General features: G+C 43.6%; 1 protein-coding gene across 1 annotated transcript; it reads left to right on the forward strand.

The window, feature by feature from the left end:
• Window positions 1–702: 702 nt before the first annotated feature.
• On the forward strand, window positions 703–6152 carry LOC108150400 (delta-sarcoglycan; the record flags this gene model as incomplete). Its single annotated transcript, XM_041708811.1, has 5 exons — window positions 703–1182; window positions 1253–1373; window positions 2618–2879; window positions 4025–4148; window positions 4248–6152. Coding segments are annotated over 5 exons (1176 nt in total), but the record flags the coding sequence as incomplete, so codon positions are not given.
• Window positions 6153–12917: the final 6765 nt, after the last annotated feature.

Consider the following 12917-nt stretch of genomic DNA (forward strand, 5'->3'; position numbering starts at 1 on the left):
TTTTTGCAACACTAGAACTACCTATTTATTTATTTATACATCATGAGCAAAGGCTATAATATATTCATATACAACTTTTTATTTTATTTATTATGATTTCTTTTGAAAGTATGCTTTAATAAATACCCGAACCCACCCTGTCGTCAGTTTCATAGCTGTTGCATGTAAATTCGCCCACGCAGCACACACATATTCGTCAGCATTTCGTAAATGTAGCTGCAGGCGTGCATAATTGAATGACTCCACGTGAAGTCGTCACCAGCTGACGCCAATAAGTCATCAACTGGTGCATTTGTAGAAACAGTTGCAACCAGAAGTGAAGCTGCAGGTGGAGCTGAGGCGAAGCTAGATGCGTGATGCTATCAATGAAGGGTAACTGCAGCAGCCTACTGCATATTTCAATGCAGCATATTTAAATGTTGCAGTTCATTCCGACAAACGAGGACTCCATAAATGAGTTACCCCTGCATGGTTACCCATGCTAAGGCTCCCAAATACATACTGTGACATCAGCTCAATTTGGCACACACAATACGAGGCTCGAAAGTGACTCTCAAAATTATTATTGAAACTACGAATTTTGTTACATTTCATTTCTTTGCAGAATAAAGAAAACCAGACAATCATGAACGCCTCATGCAGCTACTAGCTGCTGTGCAGTAGATGAGCAATGTTGGCTGCTGACAGTAGTGAGATCAGTGACTTCGGGCCACCTCGCGGCCACTGCAAGCCAGCTCCGCTGCGAACAGACACCGATTAGCGGTTGGTAATACGGCCAAGCGACCCCCTAAAACCAGCCACCGTTCTGGCCCAATGACAGCCAGCAGCACCGGCGGAGCAAGCGGCAACGGAAACGGTAGCAGTGGCTCCGCAAGCGGCTGTGTAGCTCCAAACGCCCTATCCACGGCTAAGGGAGGAGGTACCATGACGACAGTGACAGCGACGACGGTCAAGGCAACGGTTAGCCACGGCCAAAGTCATGGGCGAAACGACAGAGGGGGTCGCAGCGCCGCACCTGGGGGCTCCAACGTAGACGGATTTGTCGGGGGGATCGAGATGTATTTAGGCCTCATTGGATGGCGAAAAAAGTGCTTGTACACTCTGCTGTTGCTGCTAATGCTGCTTATTATCACCAACCTCGTGCTTACCCTCTGGATTCTCAAAGTGATGGAGTTCTCAACGGTAATTGCGTCATAGACTCCGTCCCCCCGTCCCAGATTGACCCCACTAACTATTCGCTTGCCGCTTTTAGGAGGGCATGGGTCAGCTTAAAATCGTACCCGGTGGCATACAGCTGTCGGGACAAGCAATAATTATGGACATGCTGCGCGCATCGACAATCCGTTCGCGTCACGGTCAACCCATCTCAATAGGTGAGTGTGAAATGCGTTCCCGTTACTCGATTCGAGCGTATCCGAGGGCGATTAGGTGCGAACAAACACCGTCATACACGCAGCCACCACCCCATTCAGCATTGCGCCTTCCCTTCCTATCCCCACCATGGGGTCTACTCAGTGCGACGCCCGCGTGTATTGCATATTTGATAAATTTTTACCATTCACGTTCCCACATTCTACATTCGGTTGGTTTAATCGTGGTCACGCCGGAGCTATCGCTCAGCATTTCAGGTTTGAGGGACATTAACCAAACGACATTGCCACTGTTGAACCTCCTCGCAAATGTTAAAGTCATGAACGTCGCCGTGCGCTGCCTCCGATGACTGGCTGAGCTTACAAATTCATAGATGGTCGGTGCACAGGCAGGTGTTTAGGGACGGCGATGGACAACGACAAATGTGTGCCGTTGCAAGTCAAGACATAAATCAACAGATATCATACATTTTGGCCACGAAGGCGAGCAGGAAATCAGAGGCGCTAAGCGTCGGCAAATGAGATCGGGGCGGCTGCTCCTCCATCTAAAACGGCAGCCGATTGAACAGCAACCAAGATGTACAATTACAGATAAGCCATATGAAACCACGGCCAAAGAAGACTGATGCGATTTTCAAGGGACCTTCGTCCATTGTCGCAAGGAAAATGCTATCAAAAAGGAAAGCAGGAACAGCACCGCAAGAAGCAGAGCATTTCCCGCAGCGATAAGCAGCCACAGAAACACGCGCGGAAACTGGGACAGTGAGTGTGACAGAGAAGTTGGTGCGATGGGCGACGGATCCTGACCGAGAGGGTGAGTCGCTGGAGGGTCATGGCGGAGGACAGCCCAAACAGGTGACAGCGACGGTTGATAGTTGATGGCCAAGAGTGATGGTTTCGACCGCGGCGCGGCGCACTGGCCTGAGACAATAGGGGAGAGAGGAGCCAAAGGTTTGATTTCCGTTTCCGCCTTCTTGTTATGTGCTATCTTTAAGAGGAACCCTCTTTTATCTGCATAATCATGTGTGGCGGCTGTTTGGCGGTGTGTGTTTACTAATTTATATTGCAATTACTGCTGAAATTATCCGCATTTGTTATACAAACATTTTGATTCATTTTCCCTTACCCTTACCTTTATAAAACAATCCTCCATAAATATCTATCTCATTTATGTCGCATATCTTCTTCCGTTTCCATTTCTCCGACTTTCGTGCGACTCCACGGCCCATCGTCACCATCATCAACAGAATCATCACGTAATTTTTCAATCAATACACGTGACCCGAATGGTATGATTGAGAATCATTTATTTCTGGGACACGATAAGTTCGAGTGCCTGTCTGCGGGATTTCGCATAAACGACACCAACGGTCGCAGCCTTTTTTCCGTAAACCGAAATGAAGTCACAATCGGAGCGCACGCCCTGCGGATCGACGGCGAAGGTGGTGCCGTATTTCGGGAGTCTGTGCAGACGCCGCATGTGCGCGCCGAGCCAGGTCGGGAGTTGAGGTAAGTGCAGAGCCACGTCCATAGCCAGAGGTCCAGACCCTGAAAACCGAGGACTGCGATTTGGCCCAAACGATCTACCGTTGAAGAGGCAAGGAACGGAAAACATACCAGTCCATGACCAATTAAAGTAAATGAAATCGAAAGCCAATCTACTGCAGCCACTCGTAGTCCGGTGTTGAAATTCAATGAATGTAATAAATTTCCAGGAATTCGTAGCAGAGCAGGGACGGGAATGGTATACTGTGGTCGCATATTAGTCGTTCTTCGGTTGGGGAAATCTGAGAAATAAAAAATTAAAAGCAAACACTCAGTTGCGTTCGTGCGCCTCTGTCAACGTAACCTTTGCGGTATCCAAAACAACAGTCAGATTACCGACAGTCTCCCATATCGCCCACAAACAACAGTCAAGTGTGGGACAGGTGGTGGCCTGGTGGTGCACTGCACCCTTACCTGCATCGCCATCAACACCCACCAACCTTTTCATAAGGTGTCGGTATTCAGCTCACTGAGCGCGGGCTTGGGAAGTGAAAATATTTATACACATTTGTCAGAATGTACACAAGCGATGGCAGTGAATTAAAAAGCGCTAAAGGGGCCAGACCTTTTTCCCGTTTGACTAACGCCGGACGGGAATCGGACTGAGATTGGGGCTTTGACTGGGATTGGGAGGCAGTCATTGCATTATGCGCAAAGGCCCATCCATCGCCCATCTGTACGTGTGAGCGCGTGTGTACGCATGAACCATTAACAGGATCGGCGGCTTGTAATAACATTTTCATTGACAAATTTGGTGATAACTGCCTGTTGGCTCATGAAAATTACAAATTGTCTGGCACCAGATACACACTCGGATATTTCAGTTGACGAGCTGGTCGGCGATGTCAACGCGTAGTCATATCAGCAATTTAATTTAAATTTGAATTGTTCTTTGGGCACCATTCAGCGGTCCATTGGCGGCACCCACGCAATTGAGTGACTTTCCGTTTCATTAGGCTGACGTTCGGGGAAAACGGCTTCGTAACCATGTTCAATCTCTGAGACTCTGGTCATCTACCTCCGGCGGACTCCTCTGGGACTGGGCAAACGCTGTTCCCATTAACTTAGTAAGGCGGCGTCGCAAAGCTTGTGTCCTGATTTAATTACAGACTCGAATCTCCCACCCGCCAATTGGAGATGACGGCGGCCAAGGACATCAACTTGCAATCCCGGGCAGGAGGAATAGAAGTTGTGGCCCTGGAAGACGTCAAGTTCCGAGCCCTCGATGGGAGCGTAAGTATGATTATTTGAAAGACAAATTGGTGTAGTAGTAGGCACAGCAAGGGCTCACTTCAAAATCACTTGCCCAATTATGTGCTTTTATCGATGCAGCTGCGTTTGGAATCCTCGAAGATACTTATGCCCAACCTGCGAACGGCCCAGCCTCCCATCCTGGGTACCGCCCAGAGTCGAGACCATATGCACCGAGTCTTCCAACTCTGCGCGTGCTCGAACGGCAAGCTTTTTTTGGCAGCGTCGCATTCGATATGTGCGGGCGATGACTCTACCGTCTGCAGGTGATTACAAGACAGCACGCGCTGGCAGTCCACGTCCACGTTCAATAGCGATGCCCGAAATGAAGGCGGTTTGGATACAGAGTAAGGAGCTAGGCTACCGGACAACCCATTATACGAGTATGCGGTTCAAGGCAATGAAAAGGACAGATCGCTCACTGCTCATTACCATAACTTTAGCTGTATGCACAGAAATCATCACATTCATGTTAAATTATTCATATGTAACTATAACATAGAGTGGTATACCTAGTAGAAAAAACTTAAACAAATATGATTAATCATGCATACGCGTATTATCTGCATCCATAATCGTTTATACCGAAACTTAAAGAACAAAATCAAGAGCTTCTTAGACATTTGGATGTTGTGTATACTAGTACAGCTGGCAATTCAGAGGCATAGGCATGTCCTATATAGATACATACTATATCAACAAAGTAAATACTAACGAAGTACAGAAAATAATAAATTTATAATCAAGCATAGGATACCACCAAAGTCCAGTCTCGTAATAAATATATCAACATTGTCGTTATTGCGACGTAAAGTCCTTTAAAATAAAATGGTATAGACTCCCAGGTTAAATGTATTTTCCCCTGTGAATGTGTGCCTACCCAATTCGGATCGGTTTTAAAGGATCGGTTATGAATAAAAATTGTTTTTCATTTTAGAAATCGCTAAAAATTTTTGCCAAACACAAGTCGTCACATAAATCAGTTAAAATATTTCCGATATGTACAGTTGTATACCCTTGCGGAGGTTATTATTATTTTCGTCAAAAGTTTGCAGCGCAGTAGTCACTTTTCATTTTCCATATTTTACTTTTTTCATAATTCATATTCTTAATCAGACTAGGCTGACTTTCTGCTTTCATACCTATTGCTAGCTCTGCTTAAAAGCTAACGGCTTAAAACTTTTGCAATTACATTTTACGAAGATCTAGTTTAAAAACTCAGCTTTTTGTCTAACGTTTTGTTTTTTATTCCATTTCCGGACCTATACCTTTTGGACGAAAATCGAATGACTAATTCTTAAAGCTGTCATATATGTGTCATACTGGCCGTATGGTTCTATGCATTCGACTAGCGTAATGTTAAAGGTTTTTAACACGAAATATATCAAATTGTTTTATTATGTCTACACCGATTTTGTTAAAAAGCCTTTGTCATCAGGCGAATATATCCTATAGATGCAAGAGGAAACGATCGTGTAAAAATTTTATTGAAATATGTTTTTTTATGTATTTTATGATGGTTGCACATTAATTCGAATCCACCTCTTGAGTTGACTATATCATATATCTGTGTTATGTATATTCGCACAGTTATTATTTTTAATAATTCTCCTTTTTTATCAAATCAAAAACTTTAACCATCGAGGATTATGATTGATTAACAAAAACGCAGAACCATTTACACAAAAGCAGTCCTAAGATATTGTACATAAGACTGTCTTCTTCGTATAACTCTGTACTGCATCATACTGAAATACAAATTGAGTCGGCCGAAAACCTAACTGTATTCATGTAGATAATCTTGCAACGACTATTATTATTTATAAAATGTTTGTATGATAATTATGATCAGATGCATCATGCTGGCATTAGGCACAATACGAAGACAATGAAATATCATCCAATGAATCACAAGAGCTATTTATACCTAAACGTATACATATGTAATATTACAGGTACACATATGAAAACAAGTACCAATACCAGTATAATTATGAACATAAAATAAATATGACTAAATAAGTTCGAACATGGATATGGATATAAATACATAAATTAATACAGTTGAATATAAAATTGCCGTTGGATTTTTCAAGTGCGAGAGTACTGATATGTATATATTAATATTAATGTATCAGCGTTCTCAAACTTGAATAAATAAATATATATAAATAATCAAATGTATTTGTATGTGTATCTATGTTAGCAAATTGCAAATGCTTTGAAAAAGGCAATAATTTTAATATGTTGTTAATTTTTTTTTAGCACGGATAGGAAATATAATGTTTATGTATAAAGTGTGGAGTGGAGGTACGAAATCTTTATATATCATATATTGTAATACTGAAAGTACAGATAGATAAATACATGCGTAAACAACAATTAAACAATTAATGTTATTAAAAAGGAAATTCTGAAAACAAATGCCAGGATATGGAGTTCTTAAACAACAATTAAACAATTAAAATGATTTAAAAAGAAAATTCTGAAAACAAATGCCAGGATATGGAGTTCTAAAAGCGGAAAAACAACAACTTCTGTCCCTGCAATTGGTTGGACATAAGGATTTTTAATTCGACGGCTAGGATTGTGCGCACTTTTTACAGCAAAGCGCTCAAACGAGGACTCAAGCCGAGTGCTCGTTGGTTAACGCCTTCTAGCACCACTTAAATTGAACCGTAGAACGTTTGAAGTGTTTTGTGGGTGCGTCTAAGCGACGCCGACGATGGCAGAGTGACGATGACGGGACTTCAACGGCATCGCAAACGCGGACTCAGACATAGGCCCTGCATGGCCAGCCGGGACAAGTGATGAGGTCGTGGTTTTGTCTTCGTCCTTACGGTCGTGATAGTCGTCGTTGTGGGAGTTTCCGACCAAACGTACGACGGTACACGATGACTCCTCGGGCGGCTAAATTGAGTTATTCTTTCATCCAAGGACTACTTTGAGCTGAAAACGAGCTTGCCAAGCGCTGCCAGGAAGCTTTGTGAGCAGTGAAAGTTACCTCGCGCGCTTGCCAATTGAATTTAAAAGCTTCTCTAGCCGCAATCCAAGTGCAGACGCATCGTTGGCCTTTGTCTTCAATGGACTTGCCATCGTCAATTGCTCATGCATCATTTATGGCCTGCTCAGCAGCCAACAGATTGAATATGCCAGCTGAACCCTTTAAATTGGCCTGCGGTGCATTGTGATGGGATGGGTTCAAGTTTAGTCACCGAACTCCCCATTTTGTCCGCTCTGCGGCAGATTCATCCTATCCGACTAGCAGGTATCTGGAGTTTGGACAATGCAGTGGGTATGAAGGGAGGCGATGGCATACCTGACGTTTTATTTAGTATTCTATTAATATTCTAATAGGCGCTTTTGTACTTTTCCCTCCCCATTGGCGCGGTTTGCTAACGCTTTCGTTCTTTTCGTAATACGGTCCTCACACGTGGCTATGTGTGTGTGTACAAGCAGTAATCACATAAAATTTTGTAATTACCACACTTACAAACTGTTAGCTAGGAAGCAGCTTTCGCGAGCCTTCCATTTTGACACTAGAGTTGCGTTGCGCCCCTTCCCACATGTGCGTTACAGCCTTGAGCACATGCACAGTTTAAATTACAATGCAAACTCAACTGCTAAAGTGGTGGTGCTTCGACCTGTCTTAAGTCGTTATAAAATTTAAATGAAAACACCTTGCGGCCCCATATGTGAGTGACTATAAATTCTGCAGGCCACCGTTGCATGGACCCATCCACCTTCCGACGTCCACGTCCTCATCGGGCGTCAACGGCAGACATGAAGCTAACTGCCTCCCCCAAGGACGTGTTCTTCCCGTGGGGGAGGGGGTGAGGGAGACGCAACAGTTAGTTAGTTAACGTATTATAAAATGGGTGTAAACCTGTGCCAAGCTGACAAATTAAGTATGCATGAAAGTGGCAGCGACGCACACTCAGGTAAGAGCTATGTATAAACTAACACTTAAACGCGTGCGAGGGAGTTCCTTTTAGGTTGCAGTTAATAGGATTTGGCTGAAGAGTGGAACCAATTTAATTGTTTTATTTGTTTACAAAACCCTAAAGTTATTGTACTTGCAACGGTGTTGACAACGAAGCGTTGCGCGACTTAAGTCAGCATGTGTGCACGTTTTTAGGGCAGTGTGTGGGTGAGTGTGGATGGGTGTGGTTGTATAGGTGTATGTAACTTTGGGTGCATGCCGTAACTGACATTTAAATGGGCAATTAGGCAAAGCTGCGTAATGTTTTAATCGTTAAGGACGTACGTGGCAAGGCCACCCAGAAACCCCCCCTTCCTTTCCACCTCTCTTCTTGCAAGGCCGATTTAGGCATTGACCCCGTCTTTGTGGCCACGAGTGGCTGAATCGTTCAGCCGGGCAGCTGCTGACTTGCCCTGATGGTAATTTGTGTAGCAGGTCAAACTTGCACATACACCGACAGATGGAACTGAGGTTAACACGTTAACGGGTTGTATTGCTCTTCGGAGGCCAGTCTCCACGACTCAGTCAGTGCAGCCAAGTATCTCGCCTTTGAAGAGCATCTTCAGCGTCATCCTCCTCTGGCAGCAACGTACCGTGGCCTCACTCATTTATTAACTTATTAAATTACACACATACTTGCACAGGTTGCCGGGCCACAGCCACATCCCAAGGTGGCTGTCTGGCAGAGGAGACTGCAGCCGGGCGGGGTACATGGTTAATTTATTTGCATGAAAACATATGTACAAAGTTGCAACTTGCAGACTTACGACTATATAGTGAGGGCTCAACTCTCATCTCTTGGATCCCTGTGGCAAGGACGCACTTACTTTACGGCCCTTTGCGCCGTGCGTGTAGCAGCGAAGCTTGTAAATGGAGACCAAGAAATAGTCACTGTCGGCATTGGCATTTGCGTCTTATCTCGTCCTTGGTGCAAGACCCGGGTCCAAGCAACTAAACGAATTTATGTCGTAATGAATGTCAGTGGCCGCATATCTCCGTGTCTATCAGCGCTTTATGCACAGTTCAGCACTTCTTTTACTACGATTTCAGCCTTTGGGTTGTACTAGCATATGTGAGGTCGGACGTGTATCCGGCGGGATCTTGATGTTGTTCGTGTTATTTTTATTGCGTTGCGGGCTTGGCAGTTTAAGCAAATTTAAAAGTTATTCAAAGCATTTAAAATGTATTCGTATCGGGGGTTGAGGGCTGGCAGCGGAGATACCAATTCGCTTATAAAGGTGTTGCGCATTTGCGCTGGCAGCTTATCGGCAAAAGTTAACAAAATGAAAACAAAACATTTTTAGTAATAACCGATGAAGCCAAGCTGAGTGAGCTCTATGTTCCCAAGGCGAAATCAAACCAAACCTGATAATACATACGATTTGTGCTTGAGTTATATGCTGCTCACTTTGTGCTTAATAGTTTCCCCTTGTTTTAACTTACTTACAATATCCAAACGCTTTCCTTTTCATGACCTTTCCTAGGCAACATTCGCTTAAACACATGCGTTCGACCGGATTTCTCCGAAAATTATTTTCTGGGATACCCTAAGTCGGTCAACGTTAAAAAACTTGTTCTTTGGTTCTCTTCGCCCCGAAAGAAGAGGGTATCTTTGGTACGGCTTCCCATTGTCCGTGCTAGGAGTTTGTCTTTTTTCGCCCCTTTGCGCGTTTTTACGAGCTGTTACCGGTCGTGCCCGCGCGAGTGCGTGTTAAGAGGCAATTAAATCCGAATTACATTCTGCTCCTTTTTTGCAGCCCCGTCAGGTATACCCATGTGTGTATGGGGTTGTTAACATAAGTTCCTTTCAGGAGTTAAGCGGCAGGTGTGCCGAGCACCTCGCTGCCTGGTGCGACTTGGACGCCACTTCCATTTCAAGCCCCAGTTCCAAAACAAGCCCTGGCCCCAGCAGGAACCGAGTTTATATGCCGATAAGGCTTGAAAAGTTTAAGAAGCTAGTTGCCATTTTGCTGGACTTGCCAGCCGAGTCACTATTCTTTTTTCATTGGCCAGCTGGCTGCACGTGCCAATTAAAGATAAATTTAATTGCCGCTACAGAGTGGAGATTTATGTGTTAAGCATTAACGAAGCAAATCTGATTTATTTATCGGCTGTTTTAACTTAATTGAACACACTCACATACTTGCAGACGACCAAGAATAATCATCAGAATGTCAAAAGCGAATTTTTTTGTTTTTTTAAATTAAATTTTTATTTACAATCTGTCTAATGACAATAAGCAAATTGTATCACTAATATTTACATAACAGGAATAGCAGATTTCCAGTGAAACCTGCTATTAATTTAATTTCTCGTTTACTTAAATTTACCTATCAGGGAGATCAAGAATGCGGAATCTTTTGAGTCTTCTGAATGTTAAGCTATTGTCTACTAGACCTAGGGCTAAATTATTTACATGATTGTGAAGTCTGTCTGTATATTTCTTACTATATTTTTTTATCTCCTCCTTTACAGTTGGAATATTTAGATCTTTATGAATATTTGTGAAGTATCTTGGCATGCACCTCGACCGCAGACTATCATGGAAACACCACATAAAAGCGAAAAAGCGAATGACCGCAAAATTGACAGCTAAATTGAATTTGGGACGGGATGTCCACATTGTGACTGGTCATGAAAAAAAAAAGTTAACAAATTTCACTCTGCTAAAGTTTTATATTCGCCATCCGTGCACTCGGAACCACTTTTGTTTAGAATAAAAAGCTGTTTAGAAATACTTTCATCTATTATTATTCAGTTATTATAATTTCAGTTAGAAGTTTGCAACGCAGACGCAATAATGAAAATATTTAATTCTTCGAAACATAGTCATGGTTTATTAATTAAGAATTGCTGTTTAGATTTGGCTCAAATCGGACGACTATATCATATAGCTCCCATGGGAACAATCAGAACATTACAAAAAATAAATTTTTAAATAAGTTTGACTTTTATATTTTTATACCCTTACAGAGGATATTATAATTTCAGTCAGAAGTTTGCAACGCAGTGAAGGAGACATTTCCGACCCTATAAAGTATATATATTCTTGATCAGCATCACTAGGCGAGTCGATCTAGCCATGTCCGTCTGTCCGTCCGTCTGTACGTCCGTCTTTCCGTCCGTCTGTCCGTCCGTCAGTCCGTCCGTCTGTCCGTCCGTTTCTACGCAAACTAGTCTCTCAGTTTAAAAGCTATCTGAATAAAACTTTCCCAAAACTTTTCGTTCTATTGCAGGTAGTATATAAGTCGGAACGAGCCGGATCGGACGACTATAGCATATAGCTACCATAGGAACAATCGAAAAATAAATAAAAAAAAATTTTAACTTTGCTGTTTCTTAATATTTTTTTAGTTCTTCGACATATATTATGTTATAATATTAAAACAGCACAGTGTAGAAAAGCAACGAAAATTCGTGTTATGAACGCCTGCTGGCGCGGTAGAAAACGGGTTTACCATATCGCCATCATATCATTACTAAGGCCCAAATAAAGCCATTCCGCCATTTACCTCAAACTACTCCCTGCGGAAAGGGAGTCCGCAAATGGGAGTCAATAGAGGGGGTGGGGCCCCAGTTTGTCGCTGTGTGTTCAGACCCAACTTAATCCTTTTGTAAGCGAACATACGCTCTTTAGCTCGATGACCGAGCCTGGCGACTCTGGTCCCGAATCAGAATCAGAATCTGAACTGGTACTGGCTCTGTTTCTGTTTCTGACCTGGGGCGGAGAGGAGGTCACAAAAAGTGTGGCAAGCGGAAATCAAATGAAAAACTCGTGCGTCGCCCCAAAATAGCACAGAAATAGTATAAAACCAAATAAAATAAACTTTTCCGAACGCATTTCTATTGTCAGCGGCACAGTCTTCGCCGTCGTCGTGGCTTTCGGTGGGTGAAAACTTTCCTGGGCCATTGTAGCGGTGTGCGGGTGCCCGCCTTTTGTTTGTTGTTCTCCGGCAGTAAGACCGTTTGTTTTCTTTTCCCCTTTATTACGTATTTCATTTTTTAGCTGTGGCAGTGGCTGTGGCAGAAGCAGACGCAGAAACCAAACCGTTCACTTCATTTGCCTACACGAACGAGTCAAGGAGCACTTTCTATGGATGGAATTGTGAAGGCGTCGTTACTGCGGCTGTTTCTGGCACAGCGAGGAGGAGCAGGAAAGGGCGAGCTTGCGCCGGCAAAAGGACAAACTTTTGTCGCTTGGTAATGATGGCATTTTGGCATTGGTGCTCCTATCGTTGTTATTGTTGTTTTTAAAGTTTCGTGCACACAAGTTTAAACAAAGCAGCCGCCAGTCCCATAAACAGTCGACAGGCGTTGCGTTCGTTCATGGGTCAAACAACAGTGACTTGTGGGAGGAAAGGTGGGCAGCAGCTGCAATCGCAATTGCACCGCGTTACGCTAGTCGTGTACTTAATGCTCTAACCGTTTCAGCGGCATTAAGTATACGCCCGCTTGAGGCGAAGAAAGAATCACATCAAGAATAGAATAAAGCGCTTTGTATGCCCTAGCCCGGTAACAATGCCAACCAATGTGGTTGACTTGCCCCAGGTTGTGTGCTTCGGAGAGCCCTACAGCTGGGCGTGGTGCGGAGCTGTTATCACTTAATTGAAAACATAAAACTTGCTGTCATTAGTGTAGCAAACCCATGAGTTCGCCGTAACTGGGCTTGCTAATCAGCTTACGCACTGCGCTATAATTTTTCCTTTGCCCCTCGCATTAGCAATGGCAAATGGCAAATTATTTACCACGCAAACGTTAACATTGACCAA

This window comes from Drosophila elegans, unplaced genomic scaffold, assembly GCF_018152505.1.
Source record: "Drosophila elegans isolate 14027-0461.03 unplaced genomic scaffold, ASM1815250v1 contig_149, whole genome shotgun sequence".
NCBI classification, from domain to species: domain Eukaryota; kingdom Metazoa; phylum Arthropoda; class Insecta; order Diptera; family Drosophilidae; genus Drosophila; species Drosophila elegans.